The sequence below is a fragment of the Scomber scombrus genome, chromosome 16 (assembly GCF_963691925.1).
Source record: "Scomber scombrus chromosome 16, fScoSco1.1, whole genome shotgun sequence".
In the NCBI taxonomy this organism is placed as follows: domain Eukaryota; kingdom Metazoa; phylum Chordata; class Actinopteri; order Scombriformes; family Scombridae; genus Scomber; species Scomber scombrus.
The window spans coordinates 17,999,133-18,025,530 of NC_084985.1; the positions used below are offsets into that span (position 1 = coordinate 17,999,133).

General features: G+C 40.8%; 2 protein-coding genes across 4 annotated transcripts; one reads left to right on the forward strand and one right to left on the reverse strand.

Moving 5' to 3' along the window:
- The first annotated feature begins 248 nt into the window (after nucleotides 1-248).
- On the forward strand, nucleotides 249-12,401 carry casd1 (CAS1 domain containing 1). Its single transcript, XM_062436263.1, has 18 exons — nucleotides 249-937; nucleotides 2,091-2,187; nucleotides 2,494-2,614; nucleotides 3,162-3,206; nucleotides 3,309-3,371; nucleotides 3,473-3,517; nucleotides 3,631-3,754; nucleotides 4,210-4,424; nucleotides 4,555-4,974; nucleotides 6,894-6,983; nucleotides 7,073-7,192; nucleotides 7,450-7,606; nucleotides 7,752-7,831; nucleotides 8,153-8,254; nucleotides 8,412-8,552; nucleotides 9,050-9,127; nucleotides 9,570-9,662; nucleotides 9,982-12,401. Exons 1-18 carry the CDS (start codon nucleotides 697-699, stop codon nucleotides 10,249-10,251), a joined length of 2,502 nt encoding a protein of 833 aa, XP_062292247.1. The 5' UTR covers nucleotides 249-696; the 3' UTR covers nucleotides 10,252-12,401.
- Nucleotides 12,402-12,432: 31 nt separating this feature from the next.
- On the reverse strand, nucleotides 12,433-24,842 carry sgce (sarcoglycan, epsilon). Of its 3 annotated transcripts, XM_062436266.1 has the most exons (12): nucleotides 24,701-24,842; nucleotides 22,445-22,552; nucleotides 19,022-19,144; nucleotides 18,594-18,751; nucleotides 17,993-18,065; nucleotides 16,522-16,720; nucleotides 15,707-15,869; nucleotides 15,269-15,483; nucleotides 14,728-14,754; nucleotides 14,075-14,263; nucleotides 13,618-13,661; nucleotides 12,433-12,886 (listed from the first exon to the last, which is right to left on the reverse strand). In XM_062436266.1, exons 1-12 carry the CDS (start codon nucleotides 24,747-24,749, stop codon nucleotides 12,870-12,872), a joined length of 1,365 nt encoding a protein of 454 aa, XP_062292250.1. In that variant the 5' UTR covers nucleotides 24,750-24,842; the 3' UTR covers nucleotides 12,433-12,869. The 3 variants fall into 3 exon arrangements, with proteins under 3 accessions (XP_062292250.1, XP_062292248.1, XP_062292249.1); XM_062436264.1 differs by lacking the exon at nucleotides 22,445-22,552 and having other exon boundaries at nucleotides 12,463-12,886; XM_062436265.1 differs by lacking the exons at nucleotides 14,728-14,754; nucleotides 22,445-22,552 and having other exon boundaries at nucleotides 12,463-12,886.
- Nucleotides 24,843-26,398: the final 1,556 nt, after the last annotated feature.

Sequence of the window (26,398 nt, forward strand, 5' to 3'; positions counted from 1 at the left end):
ACACACACACACACACAACACACACACACACACACAGAGAGAGAGAGAGAGAGAGAGAGAGAGAGAGAGAGAGAGAGAGAGAGAGAGAGAGAGAGAGAGAGAGAGAGAGAGAGAGAGAGAGAGATCACAGATCACCCCACACACAGATAACAGATTGCATAACAAAGTGCAAGCGTCTCTATGAAAAAACAACTCATCACGTTATATAGGCCTAGGTCATGTAAATTAATCAAACACAGTAGGCCTAAACACAGTAAGAAGGTTATATGACTCGTAAATAGTGCGAAAAAATTCCTAGCAAAGAGTTAGATGTAAGTTTAACGACAATACCATGAAGGTTAGGCTATATAAATTAGGCTAGAAAAATAGGTAATTAAAACATTTACTAATTGCAAATGATATCATAAGTGACTTAATAGAATACCACAAGAAACCAAATGTGCAAGGAAAAACAGTCAAGTTTCTAAAACACAAAGGACCACCCATACACCGTGACCCATCCTCAGGTAAGCCACACCTTGTCACTTTTAAAGAGAAATTCAACCACATTCCACCTGCGTGTCTTCTGCCTCATCCTTTGAATGAGCTTTACTTTCATATCATCCAATAAACTACTCTACAGAACTGTCAGTGGCTTTATTTGAACATCGGTCACCCTGAGCCTTATTTTGAGCTGCACCTGCCCGCTCACTGGTAATGGAGAAGGAGGCGGCGGCGCAGCATGCAGCGGAGCCGGCAGATGGTGCACCGGGAGGAGCTCAGCCGCCAGACCGCACAGCTGCCTGTTGTCATGGAGGAGCAAAGATGGCGGTCCTGGCCTATAGCCTGGGCAAACGCGAAATAAATCAACATTTTACCGTTAAAAATGCCAAATTAATATCGCTGGTAGTCGTTTTTTTACTCGTCGTGTTTCACACAGCTTCGCGGTACTATGGAGGTAAGTGACGGCTCCTGCTTGTTAACGTTACTGTTGACGCAAAGCAGGGAAACACTAACGCTAGCTAGCTAGTTGTGTCTGGCAGTGGCTCCTCTGTGCGGATGGGCTGCACTGTTGTTTTCCAGTGCTACTTTTAAAAGGTGAAACGCACATGTTGCAAGTCTTACGTAAAGCAGACAGATGATAGCACAAGGTTAAATTCAATACTGGTTAGCAGCATTAACTTAAATCGGATTTTTCCCACTGGCTAGTTGACCAAAGCTAACACTGCATTTAGCTGTGTTTACATGCTCCTGTCAGTACACGCTTGGTTTTTTTCTGGGGGAACCGTGTATAGGTTTATGTTGCTAACTAACATCTGACAGGAGAAGACTTTTAGTTTTGGGTGACTGACGCTATTTAAATCGCCAGTACTGTTACTGTTGAGTAAACCTCCAGCTGTCAAATGCTTGCTTTAAGCTTGTTACGCTAACGAAACAGCTAAGCTTTGTGGTCTTCAGCAGCAGTGTAGCAGCCTGCTTTCAGTCTCAGCTCTTTTTTAAAGTTTGCATCGGGCATAAATATAAACATATAAGTAGCTGTATTCCTCAAGACATAGTCATTTTTTGCAGGTACTCTCATTTTGCTTGTCCCACATCCCAGGACTAAGAATGCCAGCGATGGCACCAAGCCCAGAGCACTGTGAATATAAAGAAATATTACGATGGCATACATCCACCTCCCAGCTGGGTCGCATAGAGTGGACTTTGTTCATGAAAGGGGATAGGAACCAGAGACCTCTGTGTACACGCAGAGAGCAGCTGCTCTGGCTGGCGATGACACCAAATGCCCACGTCTCTCGCCAGCCTGCAGACCCTTGATGTTCACCAGTTTCTATGGATTGATTCAATTGCAGATGGCTCTATTCATTTTGCATACAAATGAATAGCTGGAGAGATTTATGGTTGAGCTAAATTGCTGATGGCTTCATTTTGTACTATGGCCACTAGCAGAGCCATGTATTGTATCCAGGCCCTTTGACACCACTGAATAAAAAGTCAGGGTACTATTGAAAGAGCAGGTTTCAGTCATCGTCAGATAGTAACTATGACTGAAAGCAGGAACAGTATATCCTGTTTGGTCTCATGCAGGTTTCTCTGTGTCTTGCCTCCAGGCGGAGACTCATGTGAATGGCTGCTGTCCAGAGGACGTTACTTGGGGGAGAACGTATGGCAGCCGCATGGCTGCATGATGCACAAATACAAAAGCATGTGAGTCACGCAAACAGTGCAGGGTTACTTAATGTACATTTGAGACAAAGAGCCAAGTGTGTAGTAGCAGTGTGTTTGTGTATGTGTGTGCCTGTATGTGTGCATGTGTCTGGAAGGGTGGATGGATAATTCATGAGTCAAATAACCAATTAAGAAGATAATATCACATGGACAGACTGTGTAATATGATCCACTTTTAATTAAGTTATAGAAAACAATGAACCGCCCCACCACATAAATAATTTCCATTTGCAGTTGTCATGATGTACGTCTTTCAGATTCCTCATTGTTATTTTTTTCTTACAGCGAAGCTGAAAAATGCCTTGCTCAAAAGCGAGTAGCCTTCATCGGTGATTCACGAATCAGGCAGCTATTTTACTCCTTCATCAAAATTATTGATCCTGGGCAAAGAGAAGATGGAAACAAGGTATGGTGGGGAACAGCACTTTTTCTCAGTAAATATTTTTGGCAGATCTGTGGCACAACAACTGTAGTGGTAACAGTGCTCAGTATACTGTTCCATGGATGTGGAGCACAACTGTGTATCAAATAACCTAATTAATGAATGTCATTTACATACATTTATTTGAAAATATTTAATTGTTTATTGTTTGAGTTTACCGCTGCTTTTTGCTCTAAATCCTACCAATTCAAACTTATAGCATTAATGTGAGAAAATAGCCCCAATGAGCTCTTTTTCCACTGGCGTCTCTAATTAGATAACAATAAGTTGTTACAATGTTTATTAGCTGTAAACTATTTATTATGGAGGTCTTTAACAAACAGCTGTAGGAAAAACTTAACATAGGTAGCTTTAGAAAATAACTGCAACAATATTTTTAAGTGGTTTACACATGAATTCATATTAATAGTAATGCAGCAGTCGTAACTACTGTATTTTGGTCTGATTTTAATTTGGGGCCACAACACTATCTGCCTAACACTCTCTGTCTGTCCACATGTAATTTTTGAAGCACAAGGACATTTCCTTTGAAGATGAAAGCTCCTCTGTTCATGTGGTGAGCTATTTCTAGCTGTGTTTTTATCTCCTGTACTGAGTTTGTAAAAATGTGCTTAGATAAAAAAAAGTCATGAACATCTACTTCCGCTTTTGTGATTAGGACTTTCTGTGGCATCCAGAGGCAAATAATTCAATGAAGGATCGCTTGATATCATGGACATACGTGAGTATAGATGTTAAGTTCTGCTATTAGAAATTTGAGGAGGTTTCATGGTCTAGACATGGATTTGCTTTTGTAATCGCAACTTCTGTAACGTGTTGCAGGAAGGTTCAGCAAAGCCCGATGTCATCATCCTTGGAGCTGCCACGGTAAGCTATGTTCTGAGAGCTTAGCAATGCTGATGCATTTCATTAAAGACAAAAACAAGGTGGGGTCTGAGTGATGTCAGTAATAATCTCATCATTTTATCCATTTACCACAGTGGTCCATCAAGTTGCACAGTGGCAGCAGCGAGGCCCTGCAGCAGTACAAAGCCAATCTGACGGCTATTGCTGTTCCTCTGGAGAAGCTGGCTGACCACGGAGAGGTCTACTGGGTCCTGCAAGGTAGGCTTAGCTTCCAGTAGTAAATCCTAGCATAGGTGTTTATTATGATCTATAATCTCAGTCGGGTTGGTAAAGTATTACTGCCTTTACCCTATTGATTAATCTCTTATGTGATTACCACATTTTTTTCAAACGGTACCACCATTAGAGGGTCTTGATGGTTCAAAGCATTTATTCCAAAGCGTTCACAAATTCCAAGTAATTTAAAATCAACAAAGACCTTGAATAAAGTATTGGTTACGCTTGGATTAAATCATATTTCCACTGCCTTGTTGCTAAAAATCAAAGCATGTCCTTCAGCAAATTAAACAGTCAAATAAAAACAAAGAAACATGCTCTTTAAAGGTATTTTAGATGCTACAATGATCTCATGAATTTACAATTTTGTTAATATCAACTTTACAAATATGCAGCCTCTTAATTTAACCTCTTTTCCTGTTTGCACTTCACACTAGACCCAGTAAATGAGGAGGTACTGAGTGACAACAGGAAGATGATCACCAACCAACAGCTAGATCTGTACAATGAAGCGGCGGTGGATGCGCTCAACAGCAGTAAGCGTAACAGCAGGTCCCGGGTCAAGCTGCTGGTTGCGACTCGCCAGGCTGCACTGCAGACCATCTCCCAGTCAGACGACGGTTTGCACCTGCCTGAGAGCACACGGAATGTGGTAAGCAGGATTTATGTTAATTAGGTGGCAATTAAATAGTTTTTTAAGCAGTTAATTGCAGCAGCACATTTTTTTCATTTTAACTTTGACTTAAATTCTTCTTGACCACCCTGTATAACTGTTCTGTCAGGGGGCCACGATCCTCATGAACTCTGTGTGCAACAAAGTGTTGAGGCCCATTGACGGCTCCTGCTGCCAGATGTTGCCACCCCCCAACTTCTTCCAGAAACTGTCAGCATGTTTCTTCCTGGGCTCGGCTGTGGTTTTCCTGGTCCTACACGTACTTGGCAACAACCGCCACCGCCGACCTGTGCCCCCTGATGTGGAGAGTCTAGAGGAGAAGAAGCCAACAACCGCAGCTGTACCCCTGGGTCAAAAGGCAGCTTTCCAGGCCCTGTGTAGGATGGGGATCATCATGGGATACTTCTACCTTTGTGACAGGGCAGATGTGTTCATGAAAGAGCAGAAGTTCTACACACACTCCACATTCTTCATCCCTCTCATTTATATTTTTGTCCTGGGGGTGTTCTACAGTGAGAACAGCAAGGAGGTAAGACGACGACGACGTTCAATGGGATATTTCTTATTTTGGGGAAGCACGGCTATATACACACGTGGACAAAATTGTTGGTACCCCTCTGTTAATGAAAGAAAAACCCACAATGGTCACTGAAATAACTTGAAACTGACAAAAGTAATAATAAATAAAAATTTACTGAAAATTAACCAATGAAAATCAGACATTGCTTTTGAATTATGGTTCAACAGAATCATTTAAAAAAACAAACTAATTAAACAAAACCTGGACAAAAATGATGGTACCCTTAACTTAATATTTTGTTGCACAACCTTTAGAGGCAATCACTGCAATCAAATGATTTTTGTAACTGTCAATGAGACTTTTGCACCTGTCAACAGGTATTTTGGCCCACTCTTCATTAGCAAACTACTCCAGTTGTCTCAGGTTTGAAGGGTGCCTTCTCCAGATGGCATGTTTCAGCTCCTTCCACAGATGTTCAATAGGATTTAGATCAGGGCTCATAGAAGGCCACTTCAGAATAGTCCAATGTCTTGCTCTTAGCCATTCTTGGGTGTTTTTAGCTGTGTGTTTTGGGTCATTATCCTGTTGGAAGACCCATGACCTGCGACTGAGACCAAGCTTTCTGACACTAGGCAGCACATTTCTCTCCAGAATGCCTTGATAGTCTTGAGATTTCATTGTACCCTGCACAGATTCAAGACACCCTGTGCCAGATGCAGCAAAGCAGCCCAAGAACATAACCGAGCCTCCTCCATGTTTCACAGTAGGGATAGTGTTCTTTTCTTGGTATGCTTCATTTTTGCGTCTGTGAACATGTACCTTGCCAAAAAGCTACAGTTTTGTCTCATCTGTCCAAAGGACATTCTCCCAGAAGCTCTGTGGCTTGTCAATATGCATTTTGGCAAATTCCAGTCTCGCTTTTTTATGATTTGCTTTCAACAGTGGTGTCCTCCTTGGTCGTCTCCCATGAAGTCCACTTTGGTTCAAACAACGACGGATGGTGCGATCTGACACTGATGTACCTTGACCTTGGAGTTCACCTTTAATTTCTTTGGAGGTTTTCTGGGCTCTTTGGTTACCATTCTTATTATCCGTTTCTTCATTTTGTCATCAATTTTCCTCCTGCAGCCACGTCCAGGGAGGTTGGCTACAGTCCCATGGACCTTAAACTTTTGAATAATATGTGCAACTGTAGTCACAGGAACATCAAGCTGCTTGGAGATGGTCTTATAGCCTTTACCTTTTACATGCTTGTCTATAATTTTCTTTCTAATCTCCTGAGACAACTCTCTCCTCCGCTTCCTGTGGTCCATGTTCAGTGTGGTACACACCATGTCACCAAACAGCACAGTGACTACTTGTCACCCTTTAAATAGGCAGACTGACTGATTACAAGTTTGAAGACACCTGTGATGCTAATTAAAGGACACACCTTAGTTTAACATTTCCCTATGGTCAAATTAGTTTCAATCTTTTCTAGGGGTACCATCATTTTTGTCCAGGCCTGTTTCATTAGTTTGTTTTTTAAAATTATTCCGTTGTACCACAATTCAAAAGCAATGTCTGATTTTCATTGGTTAATTTTCAGTAAATTTTTATTTATTATTACTTTTGTCAGTTTCAAGTTATTTCAGTGACCATTGTGGGTTTTTCTTTCATTAACAGAGGGGTACCAACAATTTTGTCCATGTGTGTATTTAAACAGCACAGTCTAATTTCAACATGTCTTCTCATGTCCTGAATATAGTTAGAAAGTATGTTGAACAGTGAGCTCAGCCTTAGTTGACTGTTAGACATCAATGGCTCAGTTAACTGTTCTATATGTGAGATGATTCATTTCAGACCAGTTAACAAAGTCCTTTGTTTAATAATGAATTAATTCAAAATGTTATTACAGTCATTCTCAGTCTTATCTCTTTTCCGAACAGACCAAATTACTCAATCGAGAGCAAACAGATGAGTGGAAGGGGTGGATGCAGCTTGTTATCCTTATCTATCACATATCCGGAGCCAGTGCTGTGAGTCCTAAATATGTCCTTCTATACATCCACATGGGAGTAACCTACAGCATGTGTTTTATTTAAATTATATTTTTTCTCTCTTTCAGTTCATTCCAGTGTACATGCATGTGCGTGTGCTGGTGGCAGCATACCTTTTTCAGACTGGCTATGGACACTTTTCCTTTTTTTGGCTCAAAGGAGACTTTGGCCTGTATAGAGTGTGCCAGGTGAGAATAAACCTTAGTTATATTTTAACCAGGATTTTGCAATGACTCTTGATCATGGTAGACACTTTATACAGTATAAAACGGTAAAGGCCAAAATCATGTAATTGTTACCCTAGAGTAATGTGTGAACAGCTGCTAATGTTCTTTTAATAAATGATTCATAAGACTAAATGTTATTGGCCATAAAACAATCATATTATTGTTAGTAACACACGTTATTGATTGATCTGTTTATGTTCGTGTATTTTCCACTGCAGGTGCTTTTTCGTCTGAACTTTCTGGTCCTAGTTCTGTGTGTGGTAATGGACAGACAATACCAGTTCTATTACTTTGTCCCATTAGTCACCTTCTGGTTTGTCATCATCTACGCCACGCTGGCCTTATGGCCTCAGATTCTCCAGAAGAGAGCCAACGGTAGGTGTCAGATCTTGTAAAAAGTCCTGGACTGTGTATATTCAATATACACAATTCATGCTATATAATAAATGTGATATCTGTCATAAGTGTCAGCATTAGGGTTGCATTTAGAAAAACGTGTTTGCTTGTGTTTTCTGAACAGCTAGTGGCATGTGGCACCTTGGGGTCTTGGTGAAGTTATTGGCCCTCCTGCTCTTCATCTGCTTGTTTGCTTATTCACAGGTGAGCCCATTTAAAATGTTTTCATCCTACTAGTCACAACTGTAACAAATAATAGTTTTGACTTTTTAAAACTTTTTTTATTTAGACGTCTTTACACAGTACAGTCTAAGATCTCAGATTGGCTCTCAAATTTGAAAGAAAGTACTTGTGTTGTGTTGTTGATCACATTTGTGTGTTTTAGCACAAACGAAACAAAAATAAATGAATATACGTTAAAAATAATCAAGTTACACATTTTGTTCATAGTTTTACTCCTATTCATGATTTGGTCCTTTGAAACTCTGTTTATGTGATGTTCATATTTTGGCTTCGTGATTCCAGGGTTTCTTTGAGAGTATCTTTTCCGTGTGGCCCATCTCCAAGCTTTTTGAGTTAAACGGAAGTATCCACGAGTGGTGGTTCAGATGGAAGCTGGACCGATTTGTAAGTCAAATAAGTTTTGCATGCGAGTTGTGTAGCCAGTATTTGCATGAACGCAGTCTTTGAAATGTAATATGTGATAGTTGAGAATATTTTTCAAGTGGGACCACATTGTCCAAAGTTTGTAAAACCATTTTATTGTGGCTGTGTTCTCTTGCAGGCGGTGATACACGGCATGTTATTTGCCTTCATCTATCTGGTGCTTCAGAAGCGACAGGTGCTGTCAGAGGGCAAAGGAGAGGCCCTCTTCTCTGCCAAGATTTCCAACCTGCTTCTCTTCCTCTCTGTCATCTCCTTTATAGTAAGACCCTTCGCACCTGGGTACTGTGGTTTAGACTCCACTGTATACTATCCACTGTTTTTTTCCTAAAATTTGCAAATGCGTGTAAGAGGAGCATGTGTGCTTGCCACTGCAGTTTAGGAGGGAACGGTAACACAAGGAGGGATGAGTACTTGATAAAGTGGCCGCACCCGGTAGCTGACTTATCAACTTGTTTGCAATGTGGTTAAAGAAAGGTCTTGTTTGCATTGAGACAGGTCTGTAGACTGTAATGTGAACTAAATATATCGACCTGACAATCAAAATGCCATCCTGCCTTAATTTTAATCTCTCATGGCTAAAGCAATACATATAATGTGTAGCCCCGAGGCGGCTCCCTGTCTCTTGCTGACTTCACCAAACCAGTTTGGGGTTGCAGTAATTGTGTTGGGCTAAAGAAGTCTACTATTTTCATGTCTTTGTTGTAGCTGACAATTAAAACCGGTTATTCAACTTCTCCTGTTTCCCTGTCAATCTAGACGTACTCAATATGGGCCAGCAGCTGTAAGAACAAAACAGAGTGCAATGAAATGCATCCTTACATCTCTGTGGTGCAGGTACAGTCATTGTCTGTCCTTCTCTCTCTCTCTCTTTCTGTATATGTACTGTCATCAGACTATGTGGGGTTTTGCAGCAAACATGTCTCTCTTAGCTAATTGCCCAGTCATTGCTTTTGTATTTGTCACCTCTCCTCATGACACGACGGGATAATATTATGAGTGTAACAACAAGGGAGTTGCCTTCTTTCATCGGTAAATATGCTACTGGTTTTATCTAGATTCAAGTGCACACTGGAATCTAGATAACATCAGTAGGAGTGCACACTGTTTATGATGGTTCCCTTCCCTAAATAAACTAAGAACTCATGATTTAGTGACTCTGTATCATTCTAATCTTTCCGCTTCAGGACTGCAACTTTAAATGATTTGACTATCATGGTAAGACCAGTTTGTCTTCATGCTTTGACTCTGAGAAATGTCTTTGCTCTCTTGTGCACAGATTTTGGCCTTCATTCTAATCAGGAACATTCCTGGCTACGCCCGCTCTATATATAGCTCATTCTTTGCATGGTTTGGAAAGATCTCCTTGGAGGTAAGATAGGCCCGACAGGATTTTTGCAACAATATCAGAATAATGCATTTTATTTACAAGCCCTTGTAGAAGTATTATGCAAAGGGTAATGTTAAACAGTAAGAGAAATGAGTAAATAGTAAAACACATAATTATAACACAAGGCAGCAGGATCAGTAAAATACCAGGAATAGAGGTGTTACTGCAAATAATGATCAGAAAGCAACTGATAATTTTTCCCAGCTTCCCAGTGTTCTGTAGCTCCCTGGAGGCAGTAGTATCAAAGTATTACATTACATGTTGCACCAGTTATTTAACATGCGCTGTTTGTCTCCCCCAGCTGTTCATTTGCCAGTACCACATCTGGCTGGCTGCAGACACCAAGGGAATTTTGGTCCTGATTCCAGGGAATCCAACGCTCAACATCATGGTCAGCACCTTCATTTTTGTTTGTGTAGCTCATGAAATTTCCCTCATCACCAATGACCTTGCCCAGGTGGTCATCCCCAAAGACAGCATGGCCCTGCTGAAGAGACTGGGGGTCGTGGGGTTCTTCACTCTGGTTGTACTGCTGCTTTCCAGGGGCAGCAAGCCAATGCCCGGTGCCTGATAGAAACCTCTCGGTGGGTGTGGCGGCGGAGCAGACTCACTAAGCCCCCGCTGGGTTTGAGGTGCGGTGCAGATCCAAGCCCGGAGCACGCCCAGTCTTTTAAGGCTAGTGGTGGCCACAAGAGACAACCTCAGAAGTGTTGAGTGACAGCACATGAACTTGTGTGAGGACAGTGTCTCCCTGCTGACCAAGATTAAGCAGACTCTGTACTTTTTGACTGCTGTGAAAGTCGCACACTGAAGAAAAATGCTCAAAAAAGGGGGACTTGCTCCTTTTCAGGGCAAAGTGCAAATTGCAAGAGAGGAAAAAAAAATAACGAAATGCTCAAAACGTTTACATTATCCGAATAAGACAGAAGAGCAATCTGGGACAAACTTGGACAGGAGGAGATTTATTTAAAACAAAAAGAGGGCCTTCTCATTTCGAGACCTCATACTTGCTGTGTGAATTTTTGCAGCATTGCTTCTCCCAGCCAAACACGCTAATAAGGATTTAGTTACATACAGTACTTCCTGTCATTGCTTCACTCTGGAAGGGATCACTTGGCACACACTCCGTCCACATGTGGCAGTAGCAGTTGAAAGTGTTTCACACAGGTGGATCCATAACCGACATATTCAGATATCTACTCATTTACGACAAAATGCTCAAGTGCGCTGCATTTTATTATCAATATTACTTTGTACAGTATTTCTGTTGACTGTAAAATAGTATTAGGTATCTCAATATGCAAAATATGGACCAACAACTGGCGTGGGTGATCAAAAACTGTTGAGACTAAATTCAAATTTGGAGTGCAATCGTTATAATGTTGGAATACCCTTCGGCTTATTTTTGCTAATGTTTTTTGTGAGTACTTTTAGAAATATTTGCCTTGTGCTGAAAGGTCCGTGGTCACCTGCTGTATCTCAGAAATTCTATGTGATATGTACAGTATTTAATGATTTAAATTAAGCTTATATTTTGTATTTTTTTTTTTTTTGGCTTCATTTTATACTTTGCGCCCATGACTGCTGTTTGGTGAAGGAAGTATTACATAGATCAATTTGTACCCATCCCAGCATCTTGTACACCATTACCTGCCTCAGAGACACATTGCAGAGGTTGAGCCTTTACAGTCTGACGCCCACCTGTCCTATTAGCAGTCAGTTCATAGTCGGTGTATATTTGTACGATAAAGTGAGAATTATTTTATACAGCCATGCTTCCACTGTGTTTCTCGTCATGCCTTGTAGCAGTCTGACAGAAAACACGCTGGGTTGCAGATATTCTTGTACAATAGAACTAACAGCTACAAAACACACCCTCCCTTTGTTGTCACAACCAGTAAACTTTTTGGTCAATACTGTGTTCACAGTCTTAAGGTACTTGGCATCAGGGCCACGTTGACATTTAAAAAATGACTACTTGGTAAAGCACTGACTGATCTGAGAAGACATATTACTGTTGCTTAAATGAAAATGTTGTATATTTTGTCAACTGACAAATGGATGATGTCTCCGTTATCTATTTATCCTCACAGACATTGAAGAGCGATTAGCACTCTGACATGTTTAAGGAGTTCAATTTGGTATAAGTGTTTTCATTGGAGGTCTAAGCTTTATTGAATATGAATTTTGAGACACATATTTCCTCTGTAATGGGATAATAACAGATTAGGGTGTTAATTATTTTCTATGAACTGATGTTGCTTCTCTTTCAAAGGCAAAACGTGGGTCCACAAAAACATCTTTAATTTTAACGTCAGTGGAACAACCTCTCGTCATTTATCTCATGATGTACAGTTCAGGTTTTTGTTCTCAAGCCAATTATAAATTTGTAATTTCTATAATCAGTCATCACCTCATTTTAGAGATGGGAATGGCATTTCCATGTTGCAGTTTCCCTTGGTGTGTAAAGTTTACTGATCCTCTTGTCATGTTATTACTGATCAACAGCTATGAATTTGGTAATTATTTCAGGCCTTAATTGATCTTTTTGGTCATGTAAAAGCAACAACTATTTATACCCCTGTGCAGGGCCTCTGAAATATGTTATATGTAAATATTTTGTGATGTCTTAAAAATGTGAAATGTATCCATATTATTTATAAATGCCTTTATTCCCTTATACATTGTTAATAATACTTTCATAAAATGTGCTGTTTTGGGTTTTTGTTTTTTTCTTGGACAAAAAACATATCTTTCATTTAAGTTAGACATTAGTATAGTGTTCATTATTAAGAAGAATTCAAAAACAAATGATTTTGAAAGAATTTATTAACATGTGACACGTTACATACAATAACATGACAACTAAAGCATTTCCATGTAAAACTCCCTTTTCCTTTGAAGAGGACCATTGTGCAAAGCAAATAGAAATACAAACATATTACTACTTTTTAACATTTACACACATATTCCAAAATATTCTAATGTATTTATATAATCAGCTAAGCTCTCTTGTTCTCTTTCACACTCACTCTTCAAGGTGTAAGTGCATATGGACGCTAGAATTCTGTTAAGACACTTTTGAGACATGCAGGTTGGCTGCAGATGTTAGAAAAAACGGAAACAAAGTCTGCTCCAAACACTTGTGTTTCTGGTCACAAATTCAGTGCTTCAGCCACCTTCCTCTCCTCAGGAATACCATTTACCTAAAATAAATTAGGAAACGGATGTTAAATTGTATCACCATGAATTATGATCAAAATATATTAAGTGCCATTTCCTTTTTTGGTGGAAAAGATGATACAACACACTTTGCCATCATTGGAAATAATTTACCTTTCTTTCTGTTGCCACAGAAAATCTCATAAATCAGCATTCATTTTTACATTAACTTATAAATGGGCCGCAGCACCTACCTCCAACCTTCGAAATGTTGACATGACATAATTCTCTCCTTTGTTAGCAGTGAACAGAGAAAGCGGCATGTTAGTGCTAGAACCATCATGCAGCTAACCATCATGCACACAGGAGGGCACTCACACACCAACACCACAATTAGTTGTCTCTCACCGTGGTTGACGTGCCACAAGACAAGAACTAAAGCTTTAATGTCTGATTTGCTCTTGATAATCTATGTCCAATTGAACAGATTCTGGAAGTTTTACAGTAATGCAAAGGCAAGATAATCTAAGGACAGACTGAGGCTGAGACCAAGACAGCCAAGTTACTGAAGATTTAATATTGCCTGTAATGTAACCTTTTCAGGTTAGTGAGATGTCAGAACTCCTCTTAATAACAAGTTAATTTAAACTCAAGCCTGCTGCAGCATCATTATTGTTTTTAGTAATTAAATGAAAGACAGTCTGTATTTGTCATTTACATGCAAACACATGCAGAAAAAGTGAGACAGAATACAAAGGCTGGAGGTGACACTAACCTGATGGCCGTTGCTGTGGTATTGTAATCTGGTTTTGCAGGTTCCTGAAATAATTAAGATATTTAAGTTAAAAAAAAAACCCATTCACATACAGGAGCCTTTAGTATCATGTGAAAGCTTATATTAGCTCATTTTTCTGAGTTGGAAGCCCATTAGGAGAAATCATGGGACAGCTTGAACCTCTTAAGCTATAGTCAAATTTCTTAAGGCTTGACTTGCTTGCTGCAGCTTTAGCAGTAAATATGGTATAGTCAGAAATAACAAAAAGCAAGATTAACCGATAATGGTTTTGTTAAACCATAATGAAGCCTATAAGCCACACAGCTGCATGCCTGCTAATGAGCACGGGTGTTATGTGTGTGTTTGTTTCTGACCCTCTATAGAATATGTGCGTACACTTGAACACGTGAGCATGTACGTTTCCCTCTATGCAAAACCTAATAACCCCCCGACTCACGTCTGTGTCTGCATGAGGGGCATGCTGGTGGTCTCGTAGTTGTCGGGGTGGATGGGCGGCACCACCTCGCCGCTGACTGGGTTGAAGACAGGAAGAGTGGAGAGGGGCCAAGAGATTTCCCGGTTCTTAGACATGCTCCTCAGCTCCTTGGTGGACTTCTGGATGGCACTGTGGTGAACCAGCTGGATGCTGGAGAGGTGAGAGGCAGTGAAGTGAACACTTATGAGCTTTTGCTGTCGTCATGGTCATTCATTTGTTTCCTTCCTGTGTGCAATGCTTTATTTACTGAAACACATACATAATATTTATCAATGCAATTCATTTGCATCTGCTATAGTGAGCTCTGCACTCAATTATGTATGCACAACAGAAATCTAACATCAACCTTTACTTTAGGTACACTGAGAGACTTGAGATTCATTTCTTTCCATGTGTAAGCGCTTTATTACTGCTAACAGTCTCAGTTCCCTACATCTGGTCATATTTTTGAGCAGCCCATTAGATGAACGAATGTCAACACACAGATGAGCATATGAATGGTTATGAAAAAGCCATCAATGACAACATAGATGACAAAACTGCAAACCAAAAAGAGGGAGGAAGGGGACAGAAACAGACCCGAAATAAAGAAACAGGAGAGGTAAAACACTTACTCTGGTGTTTGCATGTTTCTTTTTTGCCTAGAAACAAAACAAAATGGATGAATTAAATACTAATATTAATAGTTAAAGAGACAATCTACACACAAGTGAATGGATTGTTGGGTAAAGACAAGATGGACATGGTTGATGATGGGGTGGAACATTGATTTGAGCGAGGGGGCACGTCTCTCCCGGCCTGTAAATGATGAAGAATGATGAAATGATTTATTGTGTATGAATGGCTGTCAATGTCATGGAAGTGCTTCAAAACATCAAAATGTACATGATGGAATTAACAAAAATCTGTGACAGATATTCATGAGGAACTTAACATACATGGATCATGCAACAGGATGGTAATGATAAGCTGCAGTTCCAGTCCAGATCATTGCTTTTACCTAAATATCCTGCTGATAACTGCCCTGCACTCTCCATCCTGTTTGTAATTTGGTTCTTGTACACTTAACAGTTTCTGTGTTTTTCCTCAAATGTTTGTTGGGGTGTTTTGGTGCAATATCTGCATAAGAAGAAATATAAGACCAAGCACACTTACACCCCTTCACGTCGACAGCACAAAGTGTAGCCGAGGATGAAGAGGAGGACTACCGCCACCGCAGAGGGAACAGCCAGCGTGACGAGGAAGTCGGAAAAGTAGTCCCGCCTCTTCAGAGACTCAGACGGGGGTTTGTAGACCCCAAACTCAGGCAGGACTCCTGTTCCCGGGTCAGGACGGGTAATGTATACCGGGACTACTTTGTTTATGTCAACCTAAATAAATAAAACAAGAGTTAATTGAGCATCTGTGAGCGAACAGAAGGTGGTTTGAACTGAAAAAGAAAATCTGTGTCAGAAATTCTTGTTACATACAACACTTGGACAAAAACATTACTTATGTAGCACAAGCAAGAGTTGTACGCTTGTTCCCCTTTTGCCTTAGCATTAAAAACCTGCAATTTTCAAATGACATAAATCTCTACAAGAGAATCCTCACCAGAGAAATCTTACACCAGTCGATGTGAAACTGAGCTCTGAACTTCTTGTCACAGCTGATGACAGGCTCCATCTCCTGACTGCAGCGCAGCTGGTTATGTGGGCTTTCCACCTCCCGCAGGCACGACGAGAAGGGAACATCAGCACCAACCATCACATACACTCTAGAGAGAGGAGGAGGAGAAAGTCAGATATGAAGCATGAGAGAAGAGAAGACAAGAGAAGAGGATTATTTTACATGTTTATGCTGAGGCTTGTAATAGTCGAAGCATTTCTCCTCCTCTGAGGCTTCTCCTAGATACTTTCATCTTCCAAAATGCCAGCATCAATCTTTGATGCACAACTTATGGCAGTTCATGTGGGATATTCCCTTCTGAACTAAACCAACTGACAGTATCTGTCAGTGCTGACGGCCAAGTGTACTCATCTAATTTAGAGAGAACAATGGATCCCCAAAGCCCTAATTTAAAAAATGTCAGTATGATGTGAGTGAGAATAAAATATATGATTTGTTTGACTGAGACAGGTGAAGAGTTTGCTCATGCACAGAATCAAACATTGTTAGACCTCATACTTTTTGAGTATGAGTTATACAGAAGAAACATTCTTAAATCAAAACACTAACCACTTAGTTTTTAATATACAAAATCAACCTCTGTGTTAAAAAATTAGGAAGCAGCTGATTTCTGCAAAGGAAAACTGTAATTTTCACTTTTCAGGTTTGGATGAAGTTCTCTTCAGGTATGAAAAAGAATTCCAAGTATTTACAACAGTAAAATTGTGATCCAAATCTAGCTCAACCTCCAAAATCCTCACCCTTCCTTCAGGTTGTTGATGGGCAGGGGCACACGGCCGCCACGGTCCAGTGCTGAGGTGATGTTGATAGCGTTGAGGCGCTCAGGCTGCCATACGTTCTTCACCGCTCCCAGGAAGTCCCCCAGGACCTCGCTGGCCAGCATCTCTTCCACATTCATGTTTCTGATGTAAAACTCTGCCTGGAAGGGGAGGGGGAACTCTGTACACAGAGATGAAGATGAGACAGTTACAAAATGGAGAAAAGTTGAAAGGCAGAAAGATGAGGTGGAAAAGAGAACAAACACCTAACCCTGAGAAAAGAGCGATGATGTAGCAGTGCTCTGCTGGCTGAGACATCATTATTACTTTATTATTCCTGTATGGCTGACTCTGTGAAATCACAGTATCTTGATTGTACAGACCAGCAGACGCTGGTGTGTCTGCTCCACTCTGTTATGACTTGGCCTCCGTCTGGGGCCAGATGGCAGATGACATCACAGCACAGGAAGAGTGATGTCGCGTTAGCGCTGCGAACATCTGCTAAGCGGTCACCTGACTAGTCTCATATTGAACTGCATGTACCGTGACTGGTCAACAAGCCAGTATACTAACATACAGATGCAGAGATGTGATGTGTAGGTCTAGACATGAAAAAAAACAGCTGCTTTACATAGAAATACTGCAGTATTTCATAACTATAACATACAAATACACAACTGTATTTTTCACAGAAGCCACACCACATCATACTGATTTATCTGAACTGACACTTTGTGAAAGATCAGAGCGTGACTGTCTATTAATTAAGACACATTTTTTAGTTAATCTGAAGACTAACAATACTGATTTAGATTGCTGACAAAAATAATCTAATTTCAAGCTCCATTTAGTAGCTGATCTGGAACTTTTGATCATATCACATAATCAGGAGATGGGGTTCTGAGCACTTTTAGCACTTCCTCTTCCTAAAAACACTCCACAACATTATACTCCATCTTCTGATGGACATGAGGTAATGTAATTGAAAGCTCCAGAACATCTACTAAATGGACCTTGTGGTGAGATTATTTTGTCAACTGCTGATTCTAATATGGTTCATTATTTGGCAAATGAGAATAATCTATTGATTACTTAAAGCCTTTTCAACAAAATTAGGTTTGGTGCATTAAAAACACAATAGAAGATAGTCTCACACAACCACACCACACAAATCATAATAAAAAATAATTTAGATAAATATGTATAAAAATGATACTGTAAGAATGAAATAGGTGTAGTATACACCGGTGTAATAAGAGATACGGCAAAATGTGATTATTGCACAGTGGTTAGAATTGATTGATTGATGTTGTTGACAAATGTAATTAAAAGCAAAATTTTCCCTTTAGAAAAGCCCATTAGACTCAAGCACTGAATGTGCCCTCAAGATTTAATCATGGAATTTGCACAGTCTGATCTCGGTGCTCTAAGCTCTCATACTGGCGCCTCTTACCTTCTGTGGCCATGATGTTTATGACCAAGTTGTGCCGTGCTGTCTCGAAAGTGCGTCTGTTATAGGCAGTAATCTGCAACACACAGGGGTGAAAGTTTAAGCCCAGATCAGTGCAGCTTATATGGCAGCAGTTCTCTGGACAAGGCTGAGCTAGATACCCTACGCAGGCTGCACCGACTGAGACACCTTATAGAGGCACATGTGAACTGCTGGGAACGTTAAGCCTTTTGGGAAAAGAATTTCTACAGTAGCTTACAGAGGACAAAGAAAGCATAAAAAACGAAATGGAATTTAAATCTGAAGAACTACGAGTGTAACATATCATGCTACTACTGAACGCATAAAAATTAGCGTTCAGTAAAATCAAATGTACATGTTTATTTACTATTACCTTTATGTGTGTCCTGGCAAAGACTATTAAGTATGTGATAGTCTTTCATTTAAAATGACTGAACTTGATGGGTTCTGTTAATTTGATCATCTTTCATTTTGTTAAGCGCTTCAAGCACAAAAAGCATCAATCCTTTTGCTTCCCTGACATATTAAAACACTTGCACAAAAATGCCTTCTTCTCTACTTTGAAAGCGGTCCAACCACCCACCTCTATGATGTTGGGCTTGCCAACATGCTCTGCAGTGGGGGAGCCATAGAGCACTCCGTCGCTATGAGGAGTCCTCTGGATGTAGCGCAGCCAACCTGGCCTGTCGGGGTAGCCCATCAGGTTGGTGTTGAAAGTAATCGGGTCATTGCTGGCGTCACCTGCAAGCAGAACAGGTTAATGAGGTGAATCCCGATGTTCTGTTTTGTGTCTGCACCAATTTACTAATGTACACTCAGAGTCTCTGGCAGAATTGTGGACATTTTGGTAACAGTGCACATTTTCTACCGGTGGAATATTACAAATGGATAATGCACCATTGCCTTTATATGATGGTTGCTCCGACAACTTTCTGTGTAAATAATGAAATATATCAACACTATTAATCACTGCAACAAAGTGCTGAAACTGTGGATGTGACTGTGTTGTACCTGACTTGGGGTAAGGTGGAAACTCTCCTTTGAAGTACTCTCTTTCTAGTACATGGACGAACAGCACTCCTGCAGATGGGTAGACATTACGGTCTGCGTGCGACCTCGACAAGATGGTGACCACTGAAATGCAGATTGAGAACGGAAAAAGACATTAGACCCTGGCAGCAGAGCAGCTCCTACTGTGTGTGTGTGTGTTATCGTTAATGAACTACAAGCAGTGGTAATTGTAAAATAAGAAAAAAATGTTAATAAAGGTGAAAACAAACGCAGCAAACCTTTGGGTTACTTGCACCAGATTGGGGATCTATGGTGCTAGATTTGTTTACTTTTCTTGCCTTTCTTGCTTCACTCTTGTAAAAAGGTCCAAAATGCAAAAGCTCAAATTTCCCCTTGTTAGCTGCTAGAAGATTCTATGATTCATAGTGGCACACTGTGCTGTTAAACCCAAACCAATGAATTTCAGGGGCAAGAAGCGGAGGTACTGTGAGTAGAAGAAGCAGTAATAAGCGTCATTCGGATAGTATAGAGTTGTTTCCATGCCCAAGTCCCACTTTGTCTCCATTATGCTCTCTGTTTCGCCCCACTTCATTTCAAACACAAACATTTAAGTCTTTATTTGTGAAAGGAATCGCTAGGAAAATGGCAGCCCCTTAACGAAAGTTTACACAATGGAAGACCGGAGGTGATTTGTCCCTCAGCTCCTCTTCACCCAGCTCTCTTTCTTTCACTATTTCCCCCTCGCTTGCTCATTTGTCTTTTTTCAACCTCTCAGCGGGTTTTTTTTGCGAAGCATTTTTCCTTTTCTCACTACCCCCCCCCCCCCCCCCCCCTCTCTCCCTCAGTGGGTGGGCACTCAATTTTTAATCACCATGGGAGACTGAGTGTATGAGGAAGAAAACAAGGAGTGTGGGGAAAGGGGGGGGGGCTGGAGATCTGTGCTATGAACTGTTCTGCCCTGCAGACACATAGCTCCAGACGCATTAAGCAGCTAGAGGAAGGTATTGGAAAGCTGTAAGTGTGTGTTTACTTTCCCGCTGGCAAAATGTTGTTTGTTTCACCCATTTTTATCTTCTATTTCATCTTCTCATCAGCATCAAACTGACATATTCTACATAACTATCACGAACACCGAACATGAAGCGGCCTCAACTACAGTATGTTAAGTCCTCTCTTTGAACAGAAGCTGATTTCCTGGGTGAATCTCAGCTGAGGAGAGTAATAGAGCAGGATTTACATCTTAATCTATGTCTATGAAAGAGGAAGTCATCATGTGATCTTTGGTTGTTAAGAGTTATATATTACCAGGGTGCTCAAAGGGGTTGAAGATTAGGTGACACAGTAAGGTGCAAATTATTAAGTAGGTCCACATCAACAAGACCAAATAGCCTAACTGCAATCAAAGTGCTCTGATGAGCTCCTGGAAGGGTTAAATTATAAAATATCCCCATATGTATGTTAAACTGGGCAACATCTGCAGCCACAAACAGACACTGAACTGGCCATATGTCTGATGTCCCCAAGGGCTCAGTCACAGCTAGATGCAATCAATAGCATTTAAGTGGCCACTTGATGTGGTGTAACATATTGAAACCTGAGGTTATATCCACCACATCTCTTTCCAAGGACAGACTGAGGGAACCACCTGAGCATGACTAATCCCTGCGATAGCTCTTTTTGCTGCTACAACTGCCCCCATGACATTAGGATCTAGGTTATTCAGAAACCAAGAATAAAACTTCATCCAGTCCCAACGCCCCGGTGGTGCCCTCTACGATGACTTCAGTCGATCCGCAAATCCTACTCTGAATGCTCAGATTCTATTACCCGACCCATTGGGCCTCATCAATTCTTCGCCACACAAAAGGACCAACAGCCACACACTCCCGTTCAAGGTCAAGCACTAACTATTCTATTCTAGTCACAATCCGACTCGATGTGGTGTAAACATTTGTGACACGTCCACAGATGAGACAGGCAGGACATACAAGGAGAGCCCAGATGGCCTGGTCTCTCCTAATGGTTTGAAGAATAAGAAATGACCTATGGGAATTGAAATGTGTTTTAGTCAATCAACACTGAAGCTTTCATTCAACAACTAACATTTAGGCCTAAAGCAGACTCCTGGCAACCTCAAGTTAGCTGGTATAGCTTACAGTTTCCTACTGGACAGTGTATCACCCTCACCTTTGATACAACTCCTCATTCTCGCCTCCATCTAAAGAGAAGCTAGTGTAAGTAAAGATCCCTGACTAAGCTACACTGAGGCTTTGCTAATACCATTAGATCTGATTATTTGTGGCTGCCTCACTTTCTGCCAGGTCTTCTCGAGATGATGAACTGCAGTGCTCCTCCTGTACATAATACATCACCAATTAAAGGTTAATACTAAACTTTCCACTGTAGACTCACCTGGCTGCTCGGGCTGAAGGACAAATGTACAGACAGACGAGATGATGAGGACACACAAAATGAGCTATATTTTTTAGCGTGACACTGTGAACTCACGTCATCGCTAGCCCTCAAGTATTCTCCATAAATTTAATATCATCACACACACGCACGGTTCTTGGAACTGGCACACATGCCCATAAATGCCATGATGGATCACTAACAGGCCTTGAGGGGGGGTGTGGAAATGGCTAACCAGATTTTATGCTTTCTGGGCCGACCTTGGACTGGCTGAAGTCTCAGGAATGATGCCTTAGTTACAAACGCCACTGGCAACTTATAGAGAATAAACCACCCTTGTCCCTCTAATGGCTCCAGCTAGCTGAAGCCTCTAGCTAGCTGAGGCAGAGACAAGGGAGGGATGTCCTTTGGTTCTGTTGAATCAACTTCGTATGTGTATGTCGTTTGGGTCAGGAGGAATGCATGTGCTTCTTTGAGGTTTAACGGGGAAGAACAGACAACAAGGATTGCTACTGTTTAAGCTGAGGCTTTGGTATTCTGCCTGTGATAAGTTTGTGCTTCTTTTTCTAAACACAGACCTGGAAGTGAAAGTAGGTGCTGTCACAACAAGCAGAAGCCAAGGGTTGAGGACAAGTGTGGATACGAAGCAGCCTGTTCTAGCACTTTAACATTGTCTTCAAAGGTAAGTTGAATCATTGATTTGCCTTGTTGAGAAGTTCTATGTCATCTGCAGTGTTTAATCAATGTTAAACAGAAGGGAAAAAACTGTGTTTCATTGTTAATGATTTAGACAAATCCTGCTTCTAGCAAGGACAAGGTTTAGACTAAATTCAAATTGGGCAAACTGCTGTTACAGCAAAACTACGAGCGCCAAGTCTGGGGGAACAGCAAACAACTGAAAACAATAATGCCAGTATTAATGGGGAACCAGTTGAGCGTGACACTGTGTTATGACGGGGGAGGGGACAGCGGGTCAACACATGAAGTGCACCACTGCACACACCCACTCACCATCTCTGTACAGGGCTGTTCTCTGCTTCAAGCCCACGGATCGTTCCATGTGGACATATCTCTCATGTAAAGCCGTGTGTTTGGCATCATAGGCATGCACAATGAAGACTATTGGATCAATGAGTACAAGCATGAAAGGAACAAGTGGGTCTTTCAGGGGCATTTTGAATCACACATCAGTTAATTACGTACACCTAGCTACAACTAATACAGTCTAATAACAGCCCTGCCACAAATGCTACCTTCATGACCGTTATAATAAATTTGTGTTGAAAGTGTTCATTCAACGTTATGGGTATTTTTGGAGGTTGTAGTTGGTGCTGCTGTTGATCTATATTGCATTATACTGAGATGTTGTTATATTTAATCTAATATCATTGACATAAAGGGGGTGGACAAAATATTAGAAACACCTCTCATACATATCAAAAACACCACAAACTACAGCCTCCAAAATGATCAATAAAGGTATACTATGCAGGATTTGTCAGCTGGTGTTTGTAAATACAGCAGAGAGAGAGAGGGAGGGAGAGAGAGAGAGAGAGAGAGAGAGAGAGAGAGAGAGAGAGAGAGAGAGAGAAAGGTGGTCAAGCAAGCTAGAGAGTGAATGAAGAGATCAAGCAGTACTGGGATAGACCTGAATCAGATAAATAAAATGTCATTTTCTGATTGTTACTTTATAAAGCACAAATAAACACATCCACACAACTGTGCGGGAAAGTGCTGCATTGTCAGATTTTGTGTGAATGCAGAGCTTCATCCTGACCACTGTGGCCTCTCTGCTCTGCTCTGTGTGTGTGTGTGTGTGTGTGTGTGCATGTGTGTGTTTTTGTGTAACTCAACCCTGCCAAACAGACACACGGACCTGCAGCTCTTTATACATCCATGACACAGAGACAGAGAGCAGAGCAGAGCAGAGGAGTGAGACAGAGACAGCAATGTAACCTGGCGCTACGCTACGAGTCCCGACCTCATGCCCTGTGCCCTGTTATTGGCTGGAGGCTACACCCCTAAAGCCCAATGGTTGATGCCCAGAAAATCATGAACGTAAAATAATAAGAAAATAAGAAAATACAAGCAGAGAGCAGAGTCTCTAAAGACAAATAAACTGCCACACACCTCAAGTGGGTCATAAGTGATGTTTAAAATTGACTATTTTTGTATCAATGTATTCATTGTTTTTTTTTTAGGAAAATCCTGCATAGTGTACCTTTAAGTTCAATCAAAAAAAACTCTAAAACAGTAGCAACAAAGCAAGTCAAATTTATGTTTCTACCTTTCAAGGCAAAGTGTTTTACATAAAACCAGAAATGATTTGGTAGAGCTAATATGCAATAAAACAGATAAAACTGAATAAACAGGAGCATTAAAAAACCTTCATTTGAACGCACTATTTTCTGGATGCAATAAGCAAACCTGTCTTGACGCAGATCAGATTCATTCAGTGCTTACTTATTCCTTTAAATGAAGTCTGACACACAAAAAGCCACATCAGATATCTGAGAACTAGACTGATGTGTTCACTTTGGTCTTAGTGAGGACTGACTTTTTGAATTTTTGAACATAACATTGACCCCTACTAAAGTTTTTTTTTATTTTTTTAAACAAAACATTTATAAGACATGAGTCCTTTAATAGCCACGTTTTAAGGCCATTATGCTTCAAATTGAAGCTGGAGTCCATACAACAACAAGACTTCTGTCATGTCAATTCTGGTTTGTAGTTTTTAATCATTAAGGGATAACATGAGCACCACCTGGAAAAAAACTGTGAGCATATTTGCCTAAGAATAATGTTGATGATAAACAGCTATGATGATTCAATCACTGTGCTTTAGTGTTTCATGTACATGTAATTAATGATGTGCTGCTAACATTAGCTACTTAATTAGGCTATATAACTCACCAGGTAATTTGCACATAAACACAGGCCTGGGGAAATAGGCTTTTTGTTTCTCAAAAGTAACATACATAACTAGCAGGAAAATGAGCTACATGCTCTTACTTTAAGTTAGAGTACAAAGGATAAATATAAGGCTTAATGTTTGAGGCACTCCACCCGAATAACGGTATAGCTGTTTAATAGTGGCCATGCCTCCATGTCTCCTCCTCTGTCGTGTCGCCTGGAAAATATGAGAGGAGCAGCTAAACAGCAGCAGGCTAACTAGCCATCTGGCTAACTAACTAGCACGGATTCCGCATCAAAGGCAAACGCCTGAAAAATATCCGGATATTTCCCAGTTTAACCGATACATACCCGTGCCCAGCCATACCGCGACGGCAGCAGCGGACATCTTGTTGATCATCCTCCCAAATCTTACATGAAAAATGATGCTTTTTCCCCTCTAATCGCCACTGGGTTTGACAGCCATAATAATGAGCATCCTGCAGCATTCCTTCCTCCGCCTCCTTCCTTAACTGGAAGCAGAGGGAGCGACTTCTCATTGGCTGAACATCTGGATGGAAAAAGATGGTTGTCTCATCAAAGAAATGAGGCAAAAAACACGATGTGGGTCAGAATAGCAGAGACACGCCTTCAGCAAATCAGACTCGGTTGTTATAGCAAATGTCTTATAATAAACACAAGGAGAGGCTTCAGTGCATCCTTGTGTTTCCTTTTCAGCTGATCTGCCTGTATCCTTGTGATCTAATGCAGTATGCAGGTGTCATGTCAATGGCACTTAATAATTATCAAACATGAAGTAAAGGAATGCAATGAATTGGTCTCTTTCAGCCCTTTTGCATTTACCAGCTGAATTTGGATCAGGACACACCCACTTGGGCACACATGCATACACAAACACACACCATCACCCAGCTTTTGACCTCTTAAGTCCAGCTGTATGAGGGCAGAGAAATGTTTGAGAGGTCTCCTCCAATCTGTGCAGAGGGCAGACCCCCTGCAGAGACAGTCCTAACGGACAGATGGTCATGTTTTGCCCCCTTGGCTCCCAGTCAGTCCTGCTGAAAGGACTGCGGGGCCCTTAATTCACCCCTTGTGCTCCCTTGATGTTGACTACCACATGCTGACAGTTGACACTGCATGGCTCTTGTTTGATAAAGGTGTGTTTAAAACTGGATTCATGGCTTTCTCTGCTGCTGATAAACATGATGCCATCCATCCGCTGTGCTCTGCAGTGCGTGGCTGTTCTGTTCTCACCCTCCCTTTTATCCCCTTAAGATTATTTTTAGGTTGCTTAGCAACATCTTGACATAGCCTGTGTTTGAGCCGTATGAATCACAACAATCATTATAGGTCTATGCATGCACTAAGATGCATAGTGATGAAGATGATGCAGAATTTACCTCCTGGCAAGAGGCTAGAGCGGCACACATTTTTATTTGATACTGATTTCAACTGATTTCAGTGGCAGTATGTTTCAGCACAGTTATCAATTAGTACCAATTTACACAGTAATTGTCCTAAATTTGCTTGTTTTGAGTAGTGAGGCGATATGCTAAATTCTTACTCTCCATATTTTGTGGGGCCATCCTCAGTAATGGGAGCGGTTGGGAAAAATAATAACTCCTGCTGTACAGCAGTTACAGCAGTCCGCATGGCAAAGAAATACTATTTTATATCATATTTCAGTCTCTGAAAAGTCAAGACGCCTGCAGCAGTGCGACTGCAGTGGTACTAAAACTGTGTAGAGGGAATAAGTAACAATTATAAGAAAACACTAGCCTACTGTACTTTGCTTCAAGTGAGTTCAGCTTGAACTGAACTGGTTGCATAATAGTAATGTAAATGGCATATTTTGGCAGATGTTATGATTGCACATATTTATAAGTTAGATTTATATTATGGGGTTTATTTGAGGTGACAAAAAAATGCCTTTCAATGTTTTTTTCGATGTAGTCCGTTTATTAATTCAATAAATGATATTACATTTTGTTACATATTTAGGCTTTATGTTTCTCCTTTTCAGATTCCTTTACACTAATAATTTCTGCT